At 32.4% G+C, this 27767-nt stretch overlaps 2 protein-coding genes across 5 annotated transcripts; both read left to right on the plus strand.

The window, feature by feature from the left end:
• The first annotated feature begins 1626 nt into the window (after positions 1-1626).
• Positions 1627-9426, plus strand: LOC112000243 (uncharacterized). Of its 4 annotated transcripts, none has more exons than XM_065772842.1 (8): positions 1627-1778; positions 2109-2212; positions 4312-4720; positions 4874-4950; positions 5040-5076; positions 6652-6859; positions 7812-8277; positions 8934-9426. In XM_065772842.1, exons 3-8 carry the CDS (start codon positions 4375-4377, stop codon positions 9075-9077), a joined length of 1278 nt encoding a protein of 425 aa, XP_065628914.1. In that variant the 5' UTR covers positions 1627-1778; positions 2109-2212; positions 4312-4374; the 3' UTR covers positions 9078-9426. The 4 variants fall into 4 exon arrangements, with proteins under 4 accessions (XP_065628914.1, XP_065628915.1, XP_065628916.1 ...); XM_065772843.1 differs by having other exon boundaries at positions 2118-2212; XM_065772844.1 differs by lacking the exon at positions 2109-2212.
• Positions 9427-12462: 3036 nt separating this feature from the next.
• On the plus strand, positions 12463-16821 carry LOC136067271 (uncharacterized). The gene is made up of 7 exons (XM_065772873.1): positions 12463-12516; positions 13740-13761; positions 13869-13957; positions 14922-15061; positions 15121-15885; positions 16305-16674; positions 16813-16821. Exons 1-7 carry the CDS (start codon positions 12463-12465, stop codon positions 16819-16821), a joined length of 1449 nt encoding a protein of 482 aa, XP_065628945.1.
• Positions 16822-27767: the final 10946 nt, after the last annotated feature.

Here is a 27767-nt window from a genome sequence, read left to right on the forward strand (position 1 = left end):
GCTACTTTCTTAGTTTAATCCTTCGAATATATCTCACCTTTCTTTCTGTCTCTATAGCAACAAAATATGCACATGTCACGCATAACGAGCCAGTTTTGGGTGTCTTTTAGCCAGACCTAATCCTTGAAGTTATGATTCCTCTTCTTTCCCAAAGACTATATATGAGGAGGCCTTGATTGTCATGTGAGGACAAGCCAAATTCTCCCTTGGCTTTCCTGGAAAGCAAACCTTTACAAGTATATGGTGCGGAAAAAGTTAAATATATAGGTGCAATTTGAGAATATGATATGGGGGACAAGTGTCTCTAATCTTGCTTCCACCATCCCCACCCTTCTCTATCTCCAAGTTCTATCCATATGTATTCTCTCTTTTGTTTTTCTAGTAAAAATATTTTAATATACAAAATGCATTCTGATTTCTTAATTAACCATGAGGGAATGCACTTGATGTGTGTTTTACTTTCACCACTGTCTTGGTTCCCCACAAGGTGGTTATAATGGCAACGATAATTAATGATTAACCTTGTTCACTTCTAATCTATAGATTATACCGATATTGGAGACATATATAGGTTAGATTCTTCTTTTGAGACTTAATATTGTTCCAACTTACTAATTGTACTAATTAAATTCCTCCAAATTAAGAGGATGATAACGATGCTATATAATGATGCCACAATGATGTATAATTGAGCATTTCCCAACTAGCTATATGGGACGTATCTTTTCTTGGATACCATCCCACAGATTGAAGATATTGTGAGAAATTAAAAATCAATTAAAGCTACTTGAAAAACCAAACTGGGTTGGATAAAGTTGTCAACGTTGAAAATGAACTTTGGGCCCCTAAAGCTGCTTATAGAAGAAAGTGCACTTTAGTCAAATAGGTAGGTGATTAAATCTCCCTAGCTAGCTCCCCTCTAATTCAGCATCTTAAGGGTCAAAAAAACGAAATTCTTGCTTCCATTATTAGCGAGTCTAGTCTGCATTAAGTATCACCAATATTAATTTGACTACATATATAACGCCTGGAATTTCATTTCTATTTGGATTATGTATCATTGGAATGTAACGATAAAGAGTTTAATATATAGTATTTTTTAATGTTCTTCCCCAGTAAGTCTCGAAGTTGAAGTTGAGGTTTCAGTCCCAGCTTGTTCACTCAAATGTGCATGTGTGAAAACAATATAATATATTTTTAATAAACACGGTTCGGAAAATGATCCATGTCAATTGTTTTAGTTCCTAATTGACCCACTAATATTGACCAGTACTTCTAGATCTTACTCTCCCCCACATAATTCAGGCTTGGTTATTCAAGGGCCCATATTATTTTTTCTTATAAAATTTTATTATTTTTTTGAATTGGATCAATAAATTAAAAGTCATAGCCGCATATGCAAAATAAAATATAGCCGTGGAAAACTAACAACAACAACAACAACAACAACAACACAGGGTATCAGGAAAACAGGTGTTTATATATGGGGAAGAAAGTCTTAGTTTAGGTGGGAGAAATTGAAAGGTTGATGAAGGAAATGGCCCACACTTTTCTTACACCCATGTTGAGATTAAATAAACTTAATGAGAAAAACAAAAATTGTAAATCATAATAGAAATGGGTGGAGTCTCTAACACAGGTCAACAATTAAGATAATCACGAGAGAGCGAGAGAGAGAGAGAAAGACAACTGTCAAAGAAGAGGGGAAATAGAAAAGGTTGGGAGCAGTCACATGATTTCCAACAGCCCAAGGGACCAGACGCATCTGTATCCATAATGTGAGTATTATTGCAATTTAAAGAGAACAACTGGTGTGTGTCTGAAATATCATTGATTTATAAAATTAAAAATTAAAAAAATAAATCCCATGAAAGTATTAGAATATTATAACTTTGATCACTTTAATTCCAATGCCGGATGAAACAAAAACATCCCTAAACAAACCTTTGTTCCTCTCTCTCTCTCTCTCTCTCTCTCTATCTTTGTTCACATATGATCAAAGCGTCCATGGACTAAGTCCACTTCAACTTTAATCTCTCTTTCTCTCATATGATCAGTGTTCAAGGACTAGCTAGGTCCTCTTCAATATGTTCCTTAAAAGTATACAGTTTATATAGGAGGCTTCTGTGAGGATCATCTCAGAGACATGTTAGAGTATTTCAATGATCGGCTACATGGAAGGGGGAGGATTGAGGCACCTCCATCATCAATGGTTTGTATTTAATTAGGAAAATGAAAAATCAAATAAAGGTGGTCTTCTTTCTATGATATATATATATATATGTATGTGTGTGTGTGTGTGTGTGTAGTTACTGTCTTTTTGGTAGTTTATATGCTATAGATGAACTCAAGATCTTATGCTTTCAATATTGAGTCTGTCACTTTGGATGTACTTCTTCCTTTTCTGGGGTTTTCCTAGCTTCTTATGATTCTGAATGGTTTTTCCAGAGGTTTGGGAAGTATGAAACAAGACTAGTTAGTTTGCGGACTCTCATATATACAACTTCTCATGATTCTTGAAAAAACCCTTAATTACTGTTATTTTGTAATTATTTTTTGTTTTCCCAACATGACTAGTTTGCCAACTCATACAGCATCTTATGATTCTTGAAAAAACCCGTAATTACTGTTCTTTTGTAATTCTTTTTTTTTTTTTTTTTTCTCGCTTGACCTAAAATCCATAATCTGAGAGAAAGTTAAGAAAATCATGAAGTTAGACAATAAGCATATAATTATATATAGCTACGCCATTAATATTGCTTTTTTCTCCTTTAATTGGTCATCTTGTTGAAGAACAACTCAATGGACACAGCTGTGTATCTTAAATGGACAAATATTTTCTTTAATTACCATTACTTACTCATATTTATATGCCTATCAACTAAAAAGATACAAATTAATGTTCACCATGTGCATGGAATTACAGATATTATGCTAATTATTAAGATGCTATAAGAAGAAAAAGAAAGAGATGATCTGTCTCTCTCTCTCTCTCTCTCTCTCTCTCTCTCTCTCTCACTGCATCCACTGACCGAGATTTTCATATAGCCTCGATTGTTTTTAATTTGATCACATGTCCTCCAAATATTGATTAGGTCATAAAATGGAATTATCATGCACTGATGAGCATTGGAAGAACATCAATCTATGATAACTATTATGTTTTCTCGTTGTATTCTTATGTATATATCTCATTCAATCTATGATACCTATTCATCTATGAATACCTATTCTCGTTGTATTCATCTATGATACCTATTATATACCTATCCGTACAAAGCTAGATCAGAGGTATTATCTTCTCTCTTTCCATTCATCATGTTTCTTAAAATACTCATATGATTGGCAAATATTAAATTTTCGATTACCATATAGTACCCTTTTAAAAGTAACTTCTTAATAAACTTAATACTGTTTTCAACTCTAAATTTTTTTAAGGCATCTGACCAACTTTGCAAAATAACTAGAGATTATTAGTATGTTAAGGAGTGGTTGGGACCTAGTCTCTCTTGTAGCAATGAGATAAACATGTTAAATTATCTCATTTTAGCGTCCCAGTTTTTTCAATTTGTTTGGACCTTTGGTCCATTTTTATTTCCAATCTTCTTAACGAAAGTTTCTTTTCCTTTTTTTCCTCTCATGAACACGTCCTCACAATAGTCAACTCTTTTAGTAAGTACGAATGCATGTACATCAGTGCGTATTTCTTTATGGATGTTTGGTGCAAACTTTTATTCATTCTATTTCTGGATGATCTGGACTAAAAAAAAAGAAAGAAGAATTGTGTTTTTTTTTTTTGTGCAAGCAAAATCTTAAATTGACACCATTCTCTAAAAATTGAAATTCTTTAAATTCAAAACTACTTTGCATTTATAAAGGTGGATGAAACAGCTTGTCTAAGAATTCACTATTAAATGATTTCTGCAATAAGTTTCCACAGTTAGCCATCACCTAAAATAATGTCCTCTAAAACCAAATCCTTGGTGTAATATTTAAAACATTTTAAATCAGTGTGTATGTTAGGGAGAAATACTGAAAGACAATGATGTTAATCAAACATCTGGCAATAACTAATCTCACTAGTCATAATTAAGTTGCAATTAATTGTTATGTTCCTGCGTATAATATTATAGTAGATTATAAAAAAGATGAGATCTTTAAGTTTAAAGCAAATTTGTTTAAAGCAAATACATAAAACAATCATTAGGAGTAATTCTTTATTCTTTTGCATCATGAAATTATCCTAAATATTTATGGCCTCAAGCAAGTTTACATCACTTGAAACCCTCTTTCTTCTCTCTTTTCTTTCAGCAATAGAACAACTGAAGAAGAAACTCAATTCTGGAAAGTGATATAGAGAACATTGAAGTAGCCATGACAGAAGGATTAGAAGCTTATGAGGAAGAAAAGAGTGATAGAAGCGAGGAACATGCCGAAAACACATCTGTAGTGTCTTCACAAATGTGTTCATCTTTTGACTTAAATGAAGAAGCCAGTAGTCAAGATGATGATAATATTGCCAAGGTAGGTGAACTCAGCATTGAAGATGATGTGAATGGAACAGATGGGAATTCAGCCAATAATGATACCTCCGGTGAAGGAAATGAAAAGAGGGCTAGAGTTAGGCAGTACGTTAGATCCAAAATGCCTCGGCTTCGATGGACTCCTGACCTCCATCTGTCTTTTGTTCATGCTGTTGAAAGGCTTGGAGGACAAGAGAGTGAGTTTCAATTATATAGATAACAAGATTTTTATTATTTCAACAATGATATTCATAATACCTCTTTTCTTTTCCTCTATATGATGTTGATAAAGGATATGATATATGTTTTTCCTAATCCATTTACTTAGTACTCTTCTTCAATTGGTGCAGGAGCAACTCCCAAGTTAGTTCTTCAGCTAATGAACGTGAGAGGACTTAGTATTGCCCATGTAAAGAGTCACTTGCAGGTACTGTGAAACATGCAGCGATTTATGATTATCTTGGTAATTTTCTTTTGCTAGTTCTCTTATACTAATCATAAATGTTTCTATTTCAGATGTACAGAAGTAAGAAGCTTGACGAGGCCGGGCAAGGTAAAGTTTTATGATATTTAACTAATGATATATTATGACATAGTTGTAAGTTGTAATGGTCTAGGGGAATTAAATAAAGATCCTTCAACCTTGAAGAATAACATTGGCTAAAATAAAAGAAATAATGCATAACTAATCAGGTGCTTCTCTGAGTGCTATGTTAGAATATTTCTATATTCAGCCTTGAAGACGCTATATACACTAATAATTCACCTACATTAGTTTCAAAATAATCAAAAAAGATGTGAAGTTTAATATTGAAATGGAGAGTGGCAAGCAAAGAGCCTTTGACTTAATGGTATTCTGCAATTCTCTTTATGTGAACCACTTGGTTTGAAGGCCCTCTATAACTTGTTGGTAGAACTAAGAGAGGAGAAAAAAAGAAGAAGAAGAGAAATAATAGAGTGGCAAAGGAAAAAAACTAGATGAGCACAAATTACTGAACCTTATTACTAGGGTAATTATCATGTTATAATTATATAAATAGTATATGTAAAATTTGTAAATTAGTTGTTCTTGATAAATCTAGAATAAGAATAAAATGATATCAATCAAAACTAAGAAAACCTTCCAGCTTCATGTTGTAACGGATGCAATATGATTTTTGTTATAAGTGTTGTGATGTTTCAATTCCTTGCATGTGCACATTTCAGTAGTTTCCAGCTTGTTGGTTGGCATTTAAAGAACTTGTTCACAGGCATTTAAAAGTTATCAGATAACTAAAAAGAATCAAATGACCCTCAAATTGAAAACGCCAACATATATTATAAAGGATTCAAAATCATTGACATGAGAAAACTGCAATGTAAACCGTTTTCACGGGTTAATTTCTATGCTTAATTTTTCTTACTAAGATGATGGCGAAACTGTGTCACTTCCTGTATAATTCATCCTCCAATGTGCTCATCATCTTTTGTCAAAAAAACATTAAAAATAATTTTACAAATAACAGATTAAGATCCTTTAATGTTTTTAGATTAACATTATTATTACATTCTTTAAATCTTATAAATTTATAAGGAAATGAGTAAAATGGATTTTTTTTTTATATAATTAATAATTTAAATAGATACTAAAATAGTATTTTTTTATTTTTAAGTTATTGATGCTTTGACAAAATTAATTTTATGTATTAATCTCCGAATGGATTAATAGGATTTAATAACTCTATTGGGGAGTTATTATAAGAACTCTAAAAGATCATATATAATCAAGCATGACACATTTTACATGTAACTATGTATACATAGTTACAAGTAAATTCCTCAACAAAATATATATATATATATATAAAAGGATGTCTATCCCACATCGATTGTGTGTATTTGAGTTTCAGTCTTTATAACTCTAGGCTATTACTACAAAAGTTAGGTCATTTTGTAGTAGTACTCTAATTATGTAATGTATTATAAGCCTATTTAAAAAATTCTATATATTACTTTTTAAAAACTCTATGTATTACTTTTGTTCAATTCAAAAAAAAGAAAAAGAAAAAGTTACTAATGATTTAGGTTATGAAAATCAAGCCTAGTTATATAACTCATAAATGATGAATTGTGTTTATTCTTATTACAGTACTAGGTCAAATCTACAGACCATTTCATGGAAGAAATAGTGTTCATGTAATGTCCAACCATACAAGCAGTACTCATCGACACTTCAGAATGGCGAATGGTGGAATAGTTCTGGCGAGACATTCTGACGACTACAATGTTGCTCATGGTCTTTTGCCATCTCTACACTCCCAAAAGCTGCCAGTAGATTTCAAAGCTGGCTTCCCAAGGTAACTAATATCACTACAAAAGTTCTTAGAATTAATACATATGTTTACCTGCTCCCCTTTAATTACTGATATAGTATGATATGATGATTAAGGGTTAAAAGTTGGTGATCATCTTTACCTTTTGAAATTAAAGAAAAACTTTCCATTGGCATAATATTAATTATACCTAATAAATTTTCTGACATTTGCTAGTGGCATACTAGGAAAGGAATGAATTGATTTTAGAGCAATGTACATAAGTTTTTACAAAAATTCCTATTTATGTTATTATAGAAGACCCTACTTTTTTTATTTATTTTACACACTTATTTTTCAAAACACCCCACATTAAATTATTAATTTTTACATTTTATTAAATATCAAATTTTTATATTTTTTTAATAAATTTTTATCTTTTTTCTTACACAATAATCACCATCAATTCTTCTATTTCACTCTTGAGATACGTAAAGAAAGAATAAGAAACTAAATGTAAAATGAATAATGTCAGTGTAATTTTACGTGATTACTACAACAATCATTTATTATTACATAACTTTGCATTATCTTATATGAGTGATTTTTGGTCTTAATTAGCTAAAATATGTTACTTTTTCTATTATACAAGTACTGATGCGAGTACTCTTATGGTGGTAAATTGTGATTAAAACAATATAATTTAGCACTAACATTATTTTTATGAACAAAACTTAAGTACAATACCTTAGGTGTTGTTCCTTAAATTCTCCTTTTAAGATTCAGTCATATGGTTACTTAATTAAAAAAAAACTCTTTCATCCAATGAGAAAAAATTCACATGACAGAATTTTATAATAGAAACTTAAAAAATAATACTTAAGTATTGTATGTAAGTCTTTCATTATTTTTATTATGTATCATAAAGAGTTATTGTCTCTAATTTTATTGTTAATTTTAATTATATCTCTCTCTCTCTCTCTCTCTCTCTCTCCAGACAGCAGCAGTGGCCTACTAATCAGCATGTCATAACAAGGCCATTTTATCTAACAAACAATGATCTTGGACGAGAAAAGGGTTTGATGAGTTCCACAACCTTCCAAACTCAAGCCAAGACAACAGCTTCAAACCAAATTCATGCAATGGATATTAACATGCGAATTGGACCCATGAGACCAAGCCGATTTCTTGAGGAAAAGAGATGGCCTCCAATCGATATGATTAATAATAGTCAATGGAAAGTAAACAGAACTTCCAATACGTGGGACAGTACTAGCACCCAGTCACTAGGGCATCGTACTACTGGCGGCAAGTTTATTGGGGAAACCTACAGTGCTACAAGGCCTACTGAATGGAACCTTGGAAATAACACGAGAGTTAGGCAACTCCTATCAACTTCAGATGATCTTGTCAGCAATTCCAATAGCTTTAAACCAGAGTTTGCACCCCCATTTCGGCTTGAGGTAACTTCTTAATTTAAGAAATATTGTTTGACATATGTTGACTGACAGGATCAAGTTACATATCTACAGTAACTCTGTGATATTCAAAAATTTTAGGACAATAAACTTAGCCACAGCTATCTCATGTGACTGACTATGAATAGTAGAGAAAAAGTTATGAGGCCATATAAAACTGGTAAGCAATTAGTCACATTTTACCATATAGGATAGTTGTAGAAAAGAGTGTGACTAAGTTTGTTGTCCTAAAACAACTTAGCAATATTACATCATTCTATTGCTTTTCATTGAAAGAATATATTGACGAGAATTAACCATTAGATTGCATAGCTTACTTGCTTGTAAAATGTTAAAATAATTACCAAAACATTGTAATAAGACATTTGGTAATTAAATTTTAATCCACAAACTTATACACAAAATATAATTAAGTTTGTGGATTAGAGAATAAATAATATCTAATTAATAAGACATTTGGTGTAAATATTAAGAGCAATGAAAATATATATAATTCAATAGTTTCAAAATTTTAATCATATAAAAACTTTATGAACTTATGTAATTACACTAAGTTTAACTTACTCCTAATCCTATTTGTGTATATTATATTTTTATTTTAGGCATTGCTTCTATATAACTTATTTATCTTTAAAATGCAGTTGAATCAAGAGAAAATGTTGGACAAAGAACGGTTGCCTGATTTGCAACTTAGACTTAGCCATAGAGTCGGGAAGGAGGATGAAGACGCTCATGACAAAGGCAAAAGCACGCATGAAATTAGCACCAAGCTTTCTCTTTCTTAGCTCATATTCATCGAGGAAACTTGCACAATCTAGTTACAAATTCATACAGATTCAGACACATAACAAGGCCAAACTTGAGGCTGAGTACTAAGGATCTGAATATGTAAAAAGAAAAAGGAAAACCACCTTAGAGTTAGATCGTTCTAAGTGCTTGTCTTAAAGCCATTACAAGCATACTAATGCTTTTGTTGATTCCTTGGTCTATATCAGTTTTGCATAAAGGTAAACTCAACATCAAATTGTAAAGGACAATGAGTCTTTGTCTAGTCATGTTTTTTGATGACTAAGTTTGGTGTAAAAAGTGCTCTGACTTGTGTGCTACGAGATTGTTTGTTTTGTTTTGTTTTTATTTTTCTCTCCTCTTCAAAGAAAAAAGGAAGAAGGAAAAAGAATATTTAGAAAATGTTCACAGGATAACAGGAAAAGGCAACAGATTGCATCTTGAATGACCCCAACTGTGTCAGGCAAAGATCTAAGGACTCAATTTAGTATAGTAGTATTCATATTTGGGAGATCAATATAATTAGCAAAGATTGCATGGCCTTTACTAACCAATAAAAGTCTTTTTATTAAAGTAATAAGACTTTTGAGAGTCTATTTAATTTTCTAGTGAGAAATCATTTTTAATCAAAATTGAATAATTGTTAAGGGTTTTGTAACTTAACTAACACCTCGTGATATTTCAAATTGAGATATATTTCAAATTGAGATATCCTGTATGGCTCAAATCTTTCCCCTTCTATTATAACTTTCAGATTAAAAAATAAATAAAAAATGAATGACTTAAATAAATTACAAGAAAACTTACTTGCATAAATCTTGTGTATAAGGTTTATCTTCCCATGCCAGTTTGTGATATTTATATGCATATCTATATTTATATTCTATAATATAGAATAAAAAATTTGGACTTTGTTTACTTCAATTAGTATCATCCGTTTATGAAGAAAATTTTATCTCAACTAATGATTTTGAAGTCCTGATAAGGAGATATGAGCTCCTAAATTAGGACACAAGCAAGCACAAAGCACAAAGCAGAAATAGTTCTGTTTTTGACCTATAACCGAGCATCTGAAGGTTTCAAAGGTCTAATGCATTCTAGACACCATTTGGTGGGGGAAGGGTGAACAATGAAGAGAGAGAGAAAAATGAGAAGGTGCAAAGAATACTAAATTTCCATTCTAGGTGTTTGGTAAGAAGGTCAGAGAAATGAAAGGATAAAAGGTAGGAACTATTTCTTCTTATTTAATTTTCCATCCTTTATTTTGTATTGCATTATCATTATACATCTAAATATTAATTAAAGAATTTAAAAAAAATTAATTTAATAGTTGGAGGAAGAAAGATTTGAACTATTTGGAAGTTTCAATTATGCCAATTGAACTATAAGAGTACTGTTAATAATTAAAGATTAGTAAGGATAAATTGATCAAATTATATGATTTATTTTTGCACCCCCCCTCTCTCTCAGGCCTACTAGGTGCTTTTTCTTTTTTTGGTAACACCTACAAGGTGCATATAATGAACGTGTGAGGTCACCTTCAAATAGATGAGGAAAAATTGATCAAATTATATGATTTTCTCTCTCAGGCCTACTAGGTGCTTTTTCTTTTTTTGGTAACTACAAGGTGCATATAATGAATGTGTCAGGTCACCTTAAAAAATAGATAAGGATAAATTGATCAAATTATATGATTTATTTTTGCTCTCTCTCTCTCTCTCTCTCTCTCTCTCTCTCTCTCTCTCTCTCTCTCTCTCTCTCTCTCTCTCTCTCTCTCTCTCTCTCTCTCTCTCTCTCTCTCTCTCTCTCTCTCTCTCTCTCTCTCTCTCTCTCTCTGCGCTTTTTCTTTTTTTGATAACACCTACAAGGTGCATATAATGAATGTGTGAGGTCACCTTCAAATAGATTCTAAAATGGAAATTGGATTTGCTAGTGCCAAGTGTACACTATAAACCAAGCCTTTCTTAGTTTATCCCTGACTTTTGGGATAACATGAGCTTTTGCCATTTTTGGACAAATTAATTAGTTTTATATCTCATTTTCCAAACTAAGCAGGAAATGCCCATCTTTTAAAACTTGATTTATGATAAATCGAGCTAGGAGCAAAAAAATCTGAAGCCTTATAGTGGCATTTTAATGAACCTATAGTGACGTTTTTAAAACTTATAGTGGCGTTTTTTAACTCGACTTCAATAAAATCAAGTTATAGGCAATTTTTTTACCTATAACTCGATTTCATTGAAGTCGAGTTAAAAAACGTCACTATAGATCTTAAAAAACGTCACTATAGGCTTATTAAAACACCACTATAGGGCCTAACCCGATTTATCATAAATCGAGTTTTAAAAGAGTAGCATTTCTCTATTTAGTTTGAGAAAAAGAATATAAAACTAATTAATTTGTCCGAAAAGGACAAAAGCCCATTTTGTCCTTGACTTTTGTGTTCATTTTTGAAATACAAATGAATATTAACCAATAGATGCAAGTGTATGCTACAAAATCCGACGGACATAACTTCTTGAGCTGGAGAATTATAGATGTATAGCTCTAGCTAGGTAAGAATTAATGGTAATTTAATGGCAAGGATATCAAGCCATAAAAGCCTACCGTGAAGTGTACGAGTTATAGTTGAATACTGGAATTATGATCCCATGACGACGTCACCTGTTAAGTAGCTGGATTAAACGGAGGGTTACTAGGTTTTTTTTTTTTAGAAGACGGAGGGTTACTAGTTATTTGCGATTAAGAGAGCCATAAATAATAACAATATAAGTATACGGATTGTAGCTGGATTATAAACGGAGGGTTACTAGTTTTTTTTTTTTTTTTTTTGGAGAAAGGAGGGTTACTAGTTATATGCGAGTAAGAGAGCCATAAATAATAACAGTTTATAAATGGATACTAAAATTTGGAATTTCTAACCAGTTTAGAGAAAAATATTCCTCAAACTTAATATATGGTGATTTATAAAACCATCTACGTGTACTTTAAACTATTTAATAAGTCAAATACGTTACTTCTTTTTAAATGATACATGTGAACGGTTTTATAAGTCATTGAGCTGTCATGTAGTGAGCGTTTGGATTCAGAAGTTTCACGTCTACGTTTTTTCATGTTTCCTTTTTTTTTTTTTTTTTTTACCAAAAGTTGATTTCACGCGGGACACAGACTTGCTAGTGGGTCCCGTACATTGTGCACGGGACCCACTACCCTTTTGAACATCCACACATTTCACTGGAAAGGCACTGTCAGTGGGTCCCATGCATTATTCACGGGACCCATAAACATATTTTTTCACCAAATCTTAATTAAAAATGGGTCCCATAATACTATTTACACATTTAAAAATTATTTTACTATAGTGTTTTCAATTTTCAGTTTGCGATGAACATATTAGGGAGGAAACAGCTTGTGGAGACTCCAAGAGAGACTTTAATGGTGAGTTTGGGAGACTCTCAGAGAGGACTTATTATAAGTTACCCCTATACCTTTGCGTTTGATCTAAATTTCATTATATTAATTTACCAAGTTCTTGATGATTTTTCTTATGGAATTTTCATTCATAGGTAGCATACCCATGATATATATTATAACAAAACATTTCAAAATTGCATCAATGTGTGGAGATTTATCAACATGGAAATCAAGCAATTAATGTAGGTAACAGTGGCGATGCCATGTACAAGTCAGGGTGTTCCCAGGATCACCCTGACCTAAAAAAAAAAAATAAAAAAATATATATATTTAAGCTGTATTAGGAACACCCTCAAATTAATATATATATATATATATATATATGTTCAAGTTTGAAGCAAAAAAAAAAAAAAAAAAAAAGCCTAAAAAAAATTTGAACTAAAATCTGAAGAAAAATAAATAAATAAATAAATTGTATCAGAGCCGAGCCAAAATTATCTGTTTAACTTTCAAGTAAAAAAAAAAAAAAAAATTGTAACAGAGCCAAGCCCACAGCGAGCCCAACAGAGCAAACCTACACACGAATTCTCCAAAAAAAAAGAAAAAAAAAAACACAGAGAATCAAAAATCAAACCCAATGTACCCACAGTCACATCATTGGCAGAGAAAGCAGATAAAACCAAACCCTAATACAGTCTATACAGAGAAAACCAAACCCCAAAACAAACTCCAATATTGTGTTTATCAAAAAAAAAAAAAAAAAAAAAAAACCCGATATAGAGCCTATGTACCAAAACCAAACCAAAAAAACCCAATACTCGCTCGTCGTCACCGTAGCTTGCTCCTCGTTGTCCTCGCTCGCTTGCTCACTCGCCCCTTGTCCTCGTCGCTCGTCGCTTATTGCTCATCACTCGCGCCCTCATCGCAGATCGCAAATCGCTTTGCTCCAATGCTTAGTGCTCAATGCTCGGTGCTCCCTCCCTCAAGGTATTTCTCTCTCTTTTTCTCTTTGACTTTCTCTCAGTCTCTCTCTCTTTATCTCACTGAAAGTCTGAAATGAAAACTAAAATAATGAATGTCTCTCTCTCTCTTTAGTCTTTATTCTTTAAGACTAAATTAACTCAATAACTCTCTCTCTCTCTCTCTCTCTCTCTCTCTCTCTCTCTGATTGGCTGGCCGAATGAATGGGCTTTATTTTATATTTTGCTTTTTCCTGTTTTTTATCTTTTTGAATTTGGCTTTATCAGTTTATCTTATTCGTTGGTGTTGGTCAGTGTGTGTTCACTGTGTTAGTGTTGGTGAGATATTAATTGTCTTTTAATATAATGTGTATTGTGATTTGTGAATCTATGATTGTGAAATTTTCTGATTGGCAGGCTATTGTGATTGGGGCATTAAGCATGAGGCTTATCCTTGTCTATTGAGTGAGGTGGGGGTAGATGGGCTGATAAGCACATGGGGCTGGGTAAACAATAATTAAAGCAGTGTAATGTGCTGCACATTACACTGCTTTAATTATTGTGCTGCACATGGGATGTGTAATGTCAGGCTTTTTTAGTGTAATTTGCATAAGAGGCTAAACAATATAACAAATTAAAGCAGTATAATTAATAGTATAATTAATGACAAACAAATTAAAACAATATAGTTTATTGTTACGCTAAACAACAATAACTAAAGCTGTATAATTAACCAGTACATTATAAAAGACAAATAAATTAAATTATGTTAGGCTAAATAATAATTAATAATTTTATAATTAATGAAATAACAATATAATAAATTATAGTTTATAAAAGACAAACAAATTAATGAAACAACTAAACAACAATAATTAATAATTTTATTAATATTTCAAATAAACTTATAGTTTATTGTTTATTCTTTTGCTAGAATTATGGACAAATATTTGATAAGAAAACCACATACTCAAGATTCATCTCCTATGCAAGATTCATCTCCTGTGCAAGATTCATCTTCATCTTTTAAGCGAATTCATGTTGACTTTAACTTAGAAAATCTTCCTTTAGATCCTGGGCTACGACAAAAGATATCATCTTATCATCCTAATAATCATGATTGAATAAGAAGACATTATTTAACAAAAGGCTCTTGTCAACCTGTTCTTCATGATTACCCTGTATCATATTTTCCTGAAAAGCCCCATCGATTTAGATCCGAATGGTATGTAAATAGAAAGTGGTTGGAATATAGTATAGACAAGGATGCGGCATTTTGTTTTTATTGCTACCTATTTGGGCGGCAAGATGTTGGTAAGTAAAGAAGAGGTGAGACTTTTGTAACGAAGGGATTCNTAAGATAAGTTGCATTCCCATGTTGGAGGAGTTAATAGTGCTCATAACCAAGCTGTCCAGAAGAGTGTAGATTTATTGAAGGAAAAGCAACACATTCAAAGTGTTTTTGTTAAGCAATCAAGTCAAGATAAAATTGAATATCGGGTTCAATTAAATGCAATAGTTGATTGCATAAGATTCCTTTTATGCCGAGGATTAGCATTTCGTGGTCACGATATATCTCAAGGTTCAAGTGATAAAGGAAATTTCCTTGAGCTTGTACAATTTTGGGGGATCACAATGAATCTATCAATGAAGTGTTGCAAAAAGCTCCGAAAAATTGCAAGCTTACCCACCATGATATTCAAAAGGACATTGTGAATGCAATTGCACGTGAAACATCCAAAGCCATCATCAAGGATCTTGACAATGGGTTCTTTTCAATATTAGTTGATGAGTCACGTGATATCTCAGTGAAAGAACAAATGGCCCTCGTTCTTCGTTATGTGAACAAAGAAGGAATTATTATAGAGCGATTCCTTGGTATTGTACATGTAGCAAGTACTACCGCTTTGTCACTCAAACATGCTATTGAATGTTTACTTTGTGAACATAATTTGAGTTTATCGAATCTATGTGGGCAAGGTTATGACGGGGCTAGTAATATGCAAGGTGATATTAATGGTCTCAAAACTTTGATTTTGAAAGAGAACAAGTCAGCATTTTATGTCCATTGTTTTGCTCATCAACTTCAATTGACACTTGTTGCTATTGCTAAAAATCACATTAACATTGCTGAATTTTTTTATGTGGTTAGTAATTTAGTAACTGTTATTGGAGGCTCTTGTAAGAGACGAGATGCTCTTCGAGATATACAATTTGCCAAAATTAAAGAAGATTTAGAAAATGGTGTATGTAGAAGTGGGCAAGGTTTGAATCAAGAGACAAATCTTAAACGTCCTGGTGATACACGTTGGGGATCATATTATGGGACTATTCTCAACTTGATTTTGATGTTCTCTGCTGTTGTTGATGTATTAGAGATTATTGAAGAAGATGGCCTCTCCGACCAAAAAGTTGAAGCTCGATCTATTATGAGGTCAATTCTCTCTTTTGAATTTGTCTTTGCTTTACACTTGATGAAAAATATTTTAGGGATCACAAATGAGTTATCAATAGCATTACAAAAAAAAAAAAAAAATCAAGATATAGTAAATGCTATGGATCTTGTTAAAGTGTCTAAGCAACGGTTGCAAGTGATGAGAGATGATGAATGGGCATCTTTATTAGCTGAAGTATCTTTATTTTGTACCTCACATGATATTCCTATCTTGGACATGGAAGCGATATTTGTAGTTAGTGGGAGGCCGCGACGCAACACCCAAAAAAATTAAATTTACATCATTATCATGTTGAGCTATTTTACACAGTCATAGATATGCAACTTCAAGAGCTTAACAATCGCTTTTCTGAGGCGAATACCGATTTGCTACTTTGTATGGCTTGCTTGAATCCAAGTAATTCATTTGTGGCTTTCGATAAGGAAAAGTTGATACGTCTAGCTAAGTTCTATCCTTCTGATTTTCTTGGGACAGATATTTTGGCACTTGACTCTCAACTGCAGAATTACATTTTTGATATGCGCAGCAATGACTTCTTTTTAGAGCTTCAAGGAGTTAGTGAACTTGCTGAGAAGTTAGTGAGCACAAGGAAACACGAGACTTATCCATTAGTCTACTTACTTGTGAAGCTAGCTTTGACCCTTCCAGTTGCTACTGCAACAGTAGAAAGAAGTTTTTCAGCAATGAAATATGTAAAGAATGAACTGCGCAATCGAATGGGAGATCAATGGATGAATGATTGCTTAGTTGTGTATATTGAAAAAGATGTAGCTTGTACCATTGATAATGAGACTATTATGCAACGATTTCAAAATATGAAAACTCGTAGAAGGCAATTGTAAATTTTATGTATTTGCGTATTTTTTGATTGTTGTTGTTAATATATAAAATTTTCTTTTTATTAGATTGTGTAATTTATGTTTGTTGAGGAACACCCTGAAAAAATTTCCTGGAGCTGCCACTGAAAGCCACATCCTTGAAAAAGTACTCTGCTCATCCCCAATTATCCTTATATATTGCAAATGACTAACCCCACACCTGACGTTCTAGTGAAAAAATAGCACCATTCACATTAACTTTATATCAGTCCAGAGGTGGTGGTGACTTTCATTGGTTGTGATCCACTGTAGTACTGTACATGAAAGCTAGCTAGTTGTTGAAACTCTTTAATACAGTGTGTACAATTTGTGTGAAAGAAACACCCGTCCTCTGATTATGCCATGTGCTTTAGTAAAATATCAACTGAGTCTAAGGGTCCGTTTGGTTCCCGTAAAATATTTTCCGGAAAATAAGTATTTTCTGGAAATGCTATTTTCCGGAAAAGGAAAATATTTTTAAGTGTTTGGTTGTATTATGAAAATTGTTGTGGAAAATATTTTCATGTGTTTGGTTCTATTAGGAAAATGCTATTTTCCTAAATTTTTTCACAATTTTCGGCAACAAATTCTGGCAACAATAACACAACAACAACAGCAAATTCCGGCAACAACAACACAACAACAACAACAACAACAACAACAACAAAAATCAGCTCATCAAAAAATTTTTTTTTTTTTTTCAACAACAACAACAATCAAACTTAAAAAAAAAAACGGAGAGATCGAGGAAGAGGAAGCGATCGAGGAAGAGGAAGCGATCGACTCGCCGGTGCGAAGAGCGTTGGGTTCTGGGTTCGAAGGAGATCGACGGTCGACGGCGTGGCGCGGTGCGATCGAAGGTGCGACTGGATCTGCTCATTGCGGTGAGGGGATGGGGACTGGGTTCGTGGGTTCATGGTCACCGGCGATGGTCTTTCGACTTGGATCAGCAGTTTGTGGGTTCGTGGCCGCCGGCGATAGGCGCTGGGCTTGGATTGGCGATGGCGCTGGGCTCTCTCTTTCTTTCTCCCTTTCTCCCTTCGTGCTCTCTGATTCTCAGTTTTCCGAAAAATAAGATTTGAAGTGAAAATAGAAGCTGAATTCATTTTCACCCTTGACCACTGGTCAACGGAAATTAATTTCCGGAAAATTGATTTTCCGTGCGCAACCAAACACCCGTAAATACTGAAAAGCATTTCCGGAAATGCTTTTCACCCGATTCAAACGCAGCCTAAGTGCACAATTTGATTCAATGTATCTATCTCCTAGTTCGCCATGAACCTACCTATTTGGCTATTTCTAACCTTCGAAACAGAAATCTTTACTTGTGGACATAATTTTTGTCTTGACATAACTGTGAATGGTGGAAAAAAAAATATGACTTTATTTGAAAGTGATAGATAGTTACTTATAGTTATAGTCAATTAGAAGATTTGGACTTTTTAGTCACCTCACTTATTTTTCCTATCATTTTTTATTTTTCTTTATAATAATAGAAGGTTGCATTAAATTTTGCAAAAATCCTATTGTGACACATCTTTAGCCACATCAATTTTTTTTCCTAACATATTTTTTAATACTATATATAAAGAAATAATAATATCTATAAAATATATAATAATGGAGGTTTAGTAATCAATTTTAATTTCATGGCTTTTCTTCCCCTCGTAATTCTTCCAACCATTCTTCACCATTTTTTAACTCATCTTCTTCTCTATAATTCTTCACCTTTCTGTTAGTCTTTCTCCAAATTTTCATCTCCCTTTTCTAAAACTTCTTTTTCTTCTTCTTTTCCTTATAAATTTCTTACCATTTCCTCTGCAACTCTCTCCCATTTATTTCATGTTCTTCCTACAACATAAAGGTGATTACTCTTACTCAACGCCTCTCTCCCATAACAACCATAAAAAACTGTTATGGAAAAATCAAGTTTGGACTTAGGTTGCATATAAAATCTAGTTTCACCTTAACATGGCCATGGAATCATCTTCCTTGGTTGGGAAGAAATCTAAGAATGTAAAATATATATAATCATTTGTATCCAATTGATTGGTGAGAAGAAATTTTGTTTGTTTTAGTGGTTTGTATTTTCTTATAGGTTAGTAAGAAAGTAAGAGAAAACATAAAGCATTACAATTTCGTTTGTTTGTATCTAATTTTCAACACGTATGTTTATTAACAAAAAAATGACAATTTTAGTTTTGATCAGATTGCATAGCCTTGGCGTCACAACCTTGGTAGCTGGTCTGTCCATTAAGCCTTTTAGTTCTTTTGTAAGGATATATTATTTATTAGGGTACTTCTTTTCTTTTAAGGACCCTGTCCTGCAAACTATTCATCAAGGATAATTTGCTCTTAAGGACTCACTAACATTGACAGTTAATTGCAATGCTATCCAAGGTTGTCACTCATTTCTCCTTAAAACCCAACAAATCATATCTAATGAATTAGGATACGAAAAAATAAGAAGACAAATATATATATATATATATATATCTCCAAGGACTTGGACCTTTAAAGTCAAGATCAAAGATACAATTTAAATCATCTCATTTGCTGGATGCCATTTGCTACTACTCAAACCGACATCTGATATTTCCATTGTCCTTGGTGGCTAGATTTGTCATCATTGCAATTAATTCAGTACATATATGAGAGGTACCGGGTCTAAGTTTTGCTCTTATTTATTTTGTTGAAACAAGTGGACATATACTAGTGCATTCAATTCGATTGTATCAATTGGTAAAATCTTTAATGGTTGAATAAGAGATTTGGAGTTCAACTTCTATCTACACCAAAAATTGATTGGTGTCTTAATTTAATGATGAAGAACACAGTTATCAGAAGAGGGTGTCATAGGTCGAAATTCTATTTAAAAAAAAAAAAAAGTCAACTCTATCAAACATACTCAATATTAATTGAACTCCATCATTTTAATTCTATTTAAAAAATAACATTTTAACCTAATAGTAATTGCATTTCAAATTCTTGTATTTATTGAGTTTTAATTATATTCATCATCATAATTCAACCACAATGAAGGTGGCAAGCAAGGCGTTTTCACTCTGAATATATAAGGTTGAGAATTGATAGACGTGAAGCAATTATGGAAGAGGACAGTAAAAAAAAGGCCTAGTCTGTGTCCAGAATATAGGGGATTCTAGCATTTTGCCCTTATTTTAAAAAAAAATTTAGCAATATGTTCCTGTTTTGAAACTATTTAGGTCCATGACCCTGTTTTGCAACACTGCCTTTGGGGCTCATGCCAATGGAGGATCTAACCTAATACCCTACTATATCACGCGTAAAAGCGCTGGTCATACAAGAGCCGTTCCTTAATCTCCGTCAGGGACGTGAGAACTCTGACCACGGGGGCTACCCGGTATAGTAGTAGGAACAAAGTAATAAACAAGGTAGTAGTGGAAATAAGGAATTTTCTCAAAGAAAGCTTCTAAGGAGGAAAACTCTCTCTAGAAGGGAAGTTCTCTCAAGAAAATTATGAGAATCCTCAAGAAAATTCTGAGGAGAATTCTAACAAGAAAATTCTGATTTTAACTTAAGGGACAACCCCCCTTAAATAGGCAAAATTCGGAGTGAACAGTGTCATGAACAGTAACAGGTGAATAGTGACAGGTGAATAGTAAAATTCTCATTATTGTCTTCCAATCTTCCGTAGCAAGGAGCTTGTCCTTTGCTTGTCCAAATCATGCAGAAAATAGCTTTGAAACACTTTAAACTCTAGTCCAAAACAGTCTTGGAACACTTGAAACTTTAGTCCAAAAGGTACATAAAGAATCCTCCAAGAATATTGTGAAGATTTAAGAGAGTAGATATTGTCAGAAAGAGCATGGCAAGACAAAATATAAAAAAGGGAATATGGTACGCATGGGGCTTTATTGCAGGCGCATGGGAATACACAGTGATTTGCCATAGGCGCATGGGAATACACAGTGATTTCATAGCAGAAGCACTTGAATATTGTAACATTTTTAGCCATTGTGCAGGCTAGACAAATAGAGAAATCAATCATCTTGTGAAGAATCCTCAACATATTCATGCTCATGGTAGATAGCATACTGGTTACAAAATCCACAGTATAGAAGTGGCTCGAAAACAGGATTTTTAGTAAGGAACTTTCTTGGATCAATATGACCAGCTCTTTCTAAATGACGGATAGCAGAGACATAAGGTTTAATACCAAAAACATGAATTCTATTTGTATTTCCTATGAAATGGTAGTCTCTCCATAATTCTTGGATAACATCAAGAATTTGATTATTGAAATAACTTCTCAAGCATGTTGCAAGAGCAATAGGATTTTCGAATGAAAGGAAAGAATTTCCTTCATACCATTGCCCTTGATGAGTGAAACCGTTAATGAGAATGAGATGTTTTGAGGGTTGGACTTCCATCCAATCATCTCGGACCCAGTTTGGTAAAGTGCTCCAACATCTGATGGAAACAAAAGGGCTAGCAAGTTTTTTAACAGCTTTTTGAATTATTTGTGGGAACTGGCTAATTTGATTATGACTTGTTAACTTGATGAGCCTAATAAAACCAAATTCAAACATCTGGGATAGCCAACTAGGGTCTCTGTCATCATTATCATCTTCTGTTCCATTCCCATAATTAACAAGAAGTCTTGGAAATGGATGCATTTGCTCATACACTCTGAGACTGTTTCCAAAGTGTTCTTTCCATTCTGGCTGGATAAGGACATTATCATTATCATCATCAGAATCAGGAATAGTGGCAGTAACAAGTTTTTCGAAATATTTCAACCATAGGTCAAAAGACCCAAACATTGCCTTGCTTTCCAGAATACGAGATTGTATATCTGTTGCCAAGTTGGCAACAGAACTTCTTAATAGAGATTGGGTTTTAATACTCAATCTAGCATAATTAGTGCCCATTAAAGTCATTTTATCCTTTGAATGGATATCCTCTTTGCCAAAGAGTTGACTAATGTAGGCTTCAAGGCGAATCCTAAGAGCCTTATTTTCTGAAACAGGAGTACTTTTTGTAATAAGGTCAATTTCTGAAATAGGGTCGGCATGGTATCTTACACAAGCCTCATTTTGGACAGCAAGGTTAACAAGGTGAATTTCGAGGGCTTGAAGGGTTCATTTAAACAGGTTATGGTGGTTTCCGATAAAGGAGGCTTGAAGATTATCAAGAATAAATTTAATAGGCTCAGGAAGTCCTGAATAGATTCCATTGTGGAATTGTGATCTTTTAGATAAAACTTCCTGCAAAGCAATTATTATATCACCACTGGAATATGTCACCGTTGCCGGGACAAATCCCTGAAGGGATGTTGATCGGCTGGATTTTACCCCAGAAGATGCGCCTTCATGCATTTTAAAAGGTCGTCCCACTGGGAGCCTTTTACTTTGGGAATAGTCCTGTATAGGAGCTTTTCCCTTGTTTTTTCTCTTGGAGGATGAGGGAGCCATAATAATCCACTTATAGTGGTATAAATATAATTATTATCCCACTTATTAGTGGTATTTATCCACGCAACATTGCCTGATTCCTGCAAAGAATCATTAAGAATATTAGGGTGATCAGCAATGGTTGATAATTTGGCACCACTAGTATTACCTTGAAAATATTCTGTGAAATACAAACTCATCTGTGGTTCATGAACAGGTTTATCATAAGACAAATCTAAAGCATTATTAATGTCAATTTCAAGTTTCGAAACAAATTTGAATTTTACTTTCTGTCCAAAAGGATCAGCAGTAATTCTATCATGTTCAACAAGAAAGGGATACAAAGCATTTATAAATGACAAACCAAGAATCACTTTGTCAGTCATATTTTTGACGAGAACAGAAGGAATTTTGAAACAAACATCATTATGACAAATATGAGTCTCATTCAGTTCATATTTTATCTTCATTTGAGAACCATTAGCAGAAACCATTCTTTCGGTTGATTTTTCAAAATATTTAGGAGGAATCAATCCTTCCTAAATACAATTCTTATCAACACCAGAATCAATCATAGCAATAACAGTGAAACAATAATCATTGGAAACAACAATTTTCACTTTTGTGAACCATTTTGGAGGAAGTATATCATTAACAAGACCAAGTTGAGAATCATTAATATTACCTTTATCAGAAAGAAGAGTCTGTTGACTGGATTCATCTCCATCTATGTGCTCATCTTGTTCATTATCAGATTTATTTTGATCAATATTTTGATCAATTTTTAACATTAACAATTCTTGTTTAAGATTATGGTTATCACTTTTCATTTTTGTAAATTCATTTTTTAATTCACTTATCTCTTGTTTAACAATATTAATTTCATGTTGAAGATCATTAACAGTTAAATCTTTGGATTTCGTTTTATTAAATCTTTGCAAAGTTTCTTCAAAACTTATAGTTGATTTAAGTTTTTTACAAGTTTCTTCTTTTAACAAACTTTTCTTAAATTTATCCAAATAATCTTTTTGTAAATCAAGGTTTTCAATTTGACTTATCAATTTAATCAACAAATTTTCATTTTCTTCACTTTTAGTGAGAGTATTAACAGATTTAACAACATTGCAACAAGAATCTTTGCAACCAAGTTTAATATTAAGAGAATCAGAAGATTCATCAGCAAAATGGTAGCAAGAATTAGTTGAAGAAGAAAAATCATCTTCCAAGGAATCAGATGAATTGTTTGATTCAAGGATTCTGAATAATTCTTCTTGATCATTATTATCAATTTTTAACATGCTAAACTTATTTTTTAACTTACCAAGTTTTTGTGTACAGTCTTTACTAAAATGACCAGGTTTTCCACAGTTGAAACATTTACATTTACCTGATTTTTGGTTAACATGTTTATTAGAAACATTTTTCTTTTTAGCATAGAAATTATCGAAATTAGTTTTGTATTTTTTATATTTTTTGTGACTTTTATCATGTTTTTTGCCCTTTTGCCGAGAAGGAGCAATCGGGGGCAAACCATATTGTTCACAAAAATTACCCATTCCATATTTAGCTTTTCTTTTATTTTTTAATTGGTATTTTAACAGTTTTTCATCATTGCACATATTAATACCAAGTTTTTTTAATAGTACTTAAAATATCACCATAGGTTAAATTATCATAATCAATAGAATCATTTTTACCAATTAATTCTTGTTTTACCTTATGAGCAAAGATAGGAGGCAGATCGTCAATAAACTTTTCTTTCCAATAAGGTTTGTAACAGTCTTTCCGCTGCATTACTCTGGAAAGGAAAACATCTTGATACCATCTATAATCAGACATAGTAGGACATCTCAAATTATTATCAACTGTTGAAGATAATGAGCTTCCAGATTTTCGAAAATGGAACATTCCCAAAGTTGATACTAAAACCATTTACAAAACTAGTTGGGCTGAAACCACTTTTCATCCCATTTACAAAGTGAGAACTGTTGAACAAATATTTTCTATTTCAAAAATTCATGCAAAATGTTGCTTGTTTTCCAAAAGAAATATTAATGATTTTATTGCTAAAAAACAAAGTTATTTGCATATTGGTATGGTTCAAGTTACTATTAAACCACTCACCCGAAAGGGTATCAATGCTTCTATTCTCATGTGTTTTTGAGATGCTAGATTTAAGTACTTTAAAGATAGCATTCTTGGTATGATTACTGCTTCCTTGTATGATGGTCCTGTTTATTTCAATTGTTATCCTAATCTTACTCTTGCTTTGGATGATCCAAATATTCTTAAAGCTCTGACTCTGAATATTGCTTCTTCTGGTTATATCATGGATGAAGGTAGTAAACCTTTTGCTTTGATTTACCGTATTTATTATAGATTGTTGGGTACTCAGTTAAATCCTGGTTGTTTAAATCACCGAGAACCTTCTGGTAAAACTATGTTAATTCAATGTTCAACTCCTGATGCTAAAGTTCAAGTTCCAAAAATGATTCAATGGCAAGATGTCAAGCTTCCCACTGAATGGTTGTTGGAACAAGAATCCCCTATTTCTAAACCTGTTTTTGATGAGCTAAATCTCACAAATATTCAACAATATCTTGATGGTACTGTTAAAATAAGTTTTCAAAATATTCAACCACCTTTGAGGATCAACGAAGGAAGACATTCCTTTGCTGGATCTGAAAGTATTTCGAAAAGAGATCAAGATCTCAATGATTTTTTACAAAAGAATTTTGAAAAACCCTTTGATTTAAAATTAAAAAGTGTTTCAAGTGATAAATCTCAAATCAGCTCTGTTTACTATTCTACTAAACCTGAACCTTCCTCTTCATATGGCAAACCTGCCAATGAAGAAGATGATGATACTAGATCTGTTTGTCCATCTGATTCTAATTTTCCTCCTATTGAAAATAATGTTAACCAATTAAGAGTTTTGACTGTTTTAAATGAAGATTTTGAAATTGATATGGTTTCTTTGTTCAATGAGTTCATGCTTTCAAAAAATAGACCTAAAAGGAAATATTTCCAAAATAATTTTGCTCAGTCTGAAAAAGACTGTGTTAAAAGAAAATGGAAGAAAAAAATGCTTCAATTGAAAAAGCATATTTTATTTTTTGATTTTCTTGAAAATTATTATGTTTCAAAAGATGAAGTTTCAAAAAATCATTTGAATGTAATAAAAAAGTCAAATTTTGTTAAAAGTGACAAGACCATTGTTAGGACTAGCCATCCTCCTCTTGAAACTATTTTGATAAATACTGGCAAAACTGATGTTAAAGCTTCTTCTTTCAAAATTGCTGATGATCAAACTCCTATTGTTAGTCTTATTGAACAAAACAATTTTACTAATGAATCTTTGCATGTTATCGGTCAACAGCTTGACCGTATTGAAGAAAAAATTGTTGAAAAAACTGTTGAAAAGTCTGCTTCTGTTGAAAAACCTATTTGTATTAAAACTGAGAAGCCTTTGATTAATTTACCCACTTTTGATAACAAATTCAAGTTTAAAACTTCTCAATCCAAAACTCTGGACACTGTTGAAAAAATGCTTGCTGATTTAAAAGTTAAAACTGAGGGTACTTCTACAAGTACTCATGCTGCTTGCACTATTTGAAGAAATGAAAAAAAAATTGTTTATGATGAAAATACAGATTCTGATACTGTTTCTTCTGTTTCTGCTAAAAAGGTTTTGATAATGATTTTCCAGAAATTAAAAGATTTGTCGGAAGTTCTTCCAAACCCATGTTTCTTACAAAAAATTGGTATTCAAAACCTACTCCTCCTGATATTCAGTTTGAAGAAAGACCTTTTCAAACTCAGTTCTCTGTTTCTGCTGATAAAATTTATGAATGGAATATTGATGGTTTTTCTGAACAAGAAATTATTAACAAAATGGGACATATGTCCATGGTTGGTATTGCTTATCAAAATAATCATGATCTTGATCAACCTGAAATTGTTGACTTGCTTGCTACTGGTTTTTCTGGTACTCTTCGTGGATGGTGGGATTCATATCTCATAGAAGATTCCAGAGACTGTATTAAACATGCTATTAAAAAGAATGATGAAGGTTTGCCTATTTTTGAGGAACGTATTGGTCGAGGTATTCCTGATGGTGTTAATACCTTGATTAAAATCAAGTTTCAATTGTTTAAAATTGAGTTATGCCTGATCAAACTTAAAAATAAATAAATAAATAAACTTGTATGGAACTCGAGTTCCATATCTATAGTTGTGTTCAGGGAGACCTATAGTGGCGTTTTAGATGAAACTTGAGTTCTATGAACTCGATTTCCATGCAATATATATATATATATATATATATATTTAAGTTTGATCACCCTAAACCTATAACTGCGTTCAGGAAGTGCTATAGTGGTGTTTTAAATGGAACTCAAGCTTAATGAACTCGAGTTTTATGCAAGATTTTTTTTTTTAATTTTTTAAATTTTTTATTGTCCCATACCTTTAGCTGCGTTCAGGGAGTCCTATAGTGGCATTTTAAATGGAACTTGAGCTTCATGAACTCAAGTTCTATGCAAATTATTATTATTATTATTATTATTATTAAGTTTGATCGCCCCATACTCGATTTTCTACAAATTGAGTTTCAAAACAAGGGCATGGACTTAAATAGTTTCAAAACTTGGACATATTGCTAATTTTTTTTTTTTTAAAATAAGAGAAAAATGCTAGAATCCCCTCAAAATTTATTTATATATATATATATATATGTGTGTGTGTGTGTGTGTGTGTATTAATCAATTCAAGACAGTAGGACACGTTTGTTTATTTACAAAAAAGAGAAAACATAAACATGACCTCATAGCCTTGGCGTTACAACCTTGTTAGCTGGTCCTTCCATTAAGCTTTTTTTGTCCTTTTTAGTAACAGATAAAAATACAAATTTTCCCCCAATTTCTCATACTTGCTCACTGATTAAAACAAATAAACCACCAAAAATAATATATAATTTAGTAACACTACGTCTACAATTCTTTTTTAACAAATCGTAGTGGATAGATTTTTTTTTTTTTCTTAAAAAAAAATGTTATTAGTTTTAATTTAAGCCCACCAATAAAATCATTTTTTTACTTATTAGTAATAACTTGCCACCTAAATTTTTTTGTGAATGGAACATTACCCTATACAATTTTATTCTCACCAATATATAGATACAAATGACTAGAAACAAAATAAAGTTTTCTTTCACTTAGTCACATTTTCTCCTTAACCAAACAAGCCAGATCAAGGAAGATGACTCCATGGCCATGGTAAAGGTGAACCTTGATTTTATGTGCCTTTTAAGTCTATAGTCTATAGCCCAAATAATTTGGATTATTTGAGGGTATGGTTGTGACTTGTGAGTTTAAGCGTGATTTTCATTTTCTGTGTTGACAGTAAAGTTGTTTTTCTAGCTGAGTTTGTTTGACCACCCTATGAATTTTCCACGACAATTATAAAAAAGTTTGAAACCCTCAAGTATCACATAAAATCAAGTTTCACCTTTACCATGGCCATGAACTTCCATGGTAAGGGAGAAAATCTAAGCAAGTGAAAGAAAAT

This window comes from Quercus suber, unplaced genomic scaffold (assembly GCF_002906115.3).
Source record: "Quercus suber isolate HL8 unplaced genomic scaffold, Cork oak 2.0 scaffold_65, whole genome shotgun sequence".
NCBI lineage: Eukaryota > Viridiplantae > Streptophyta > Magnoliopsida > Fagales > Fagaceae > Quercus > Quercus suber.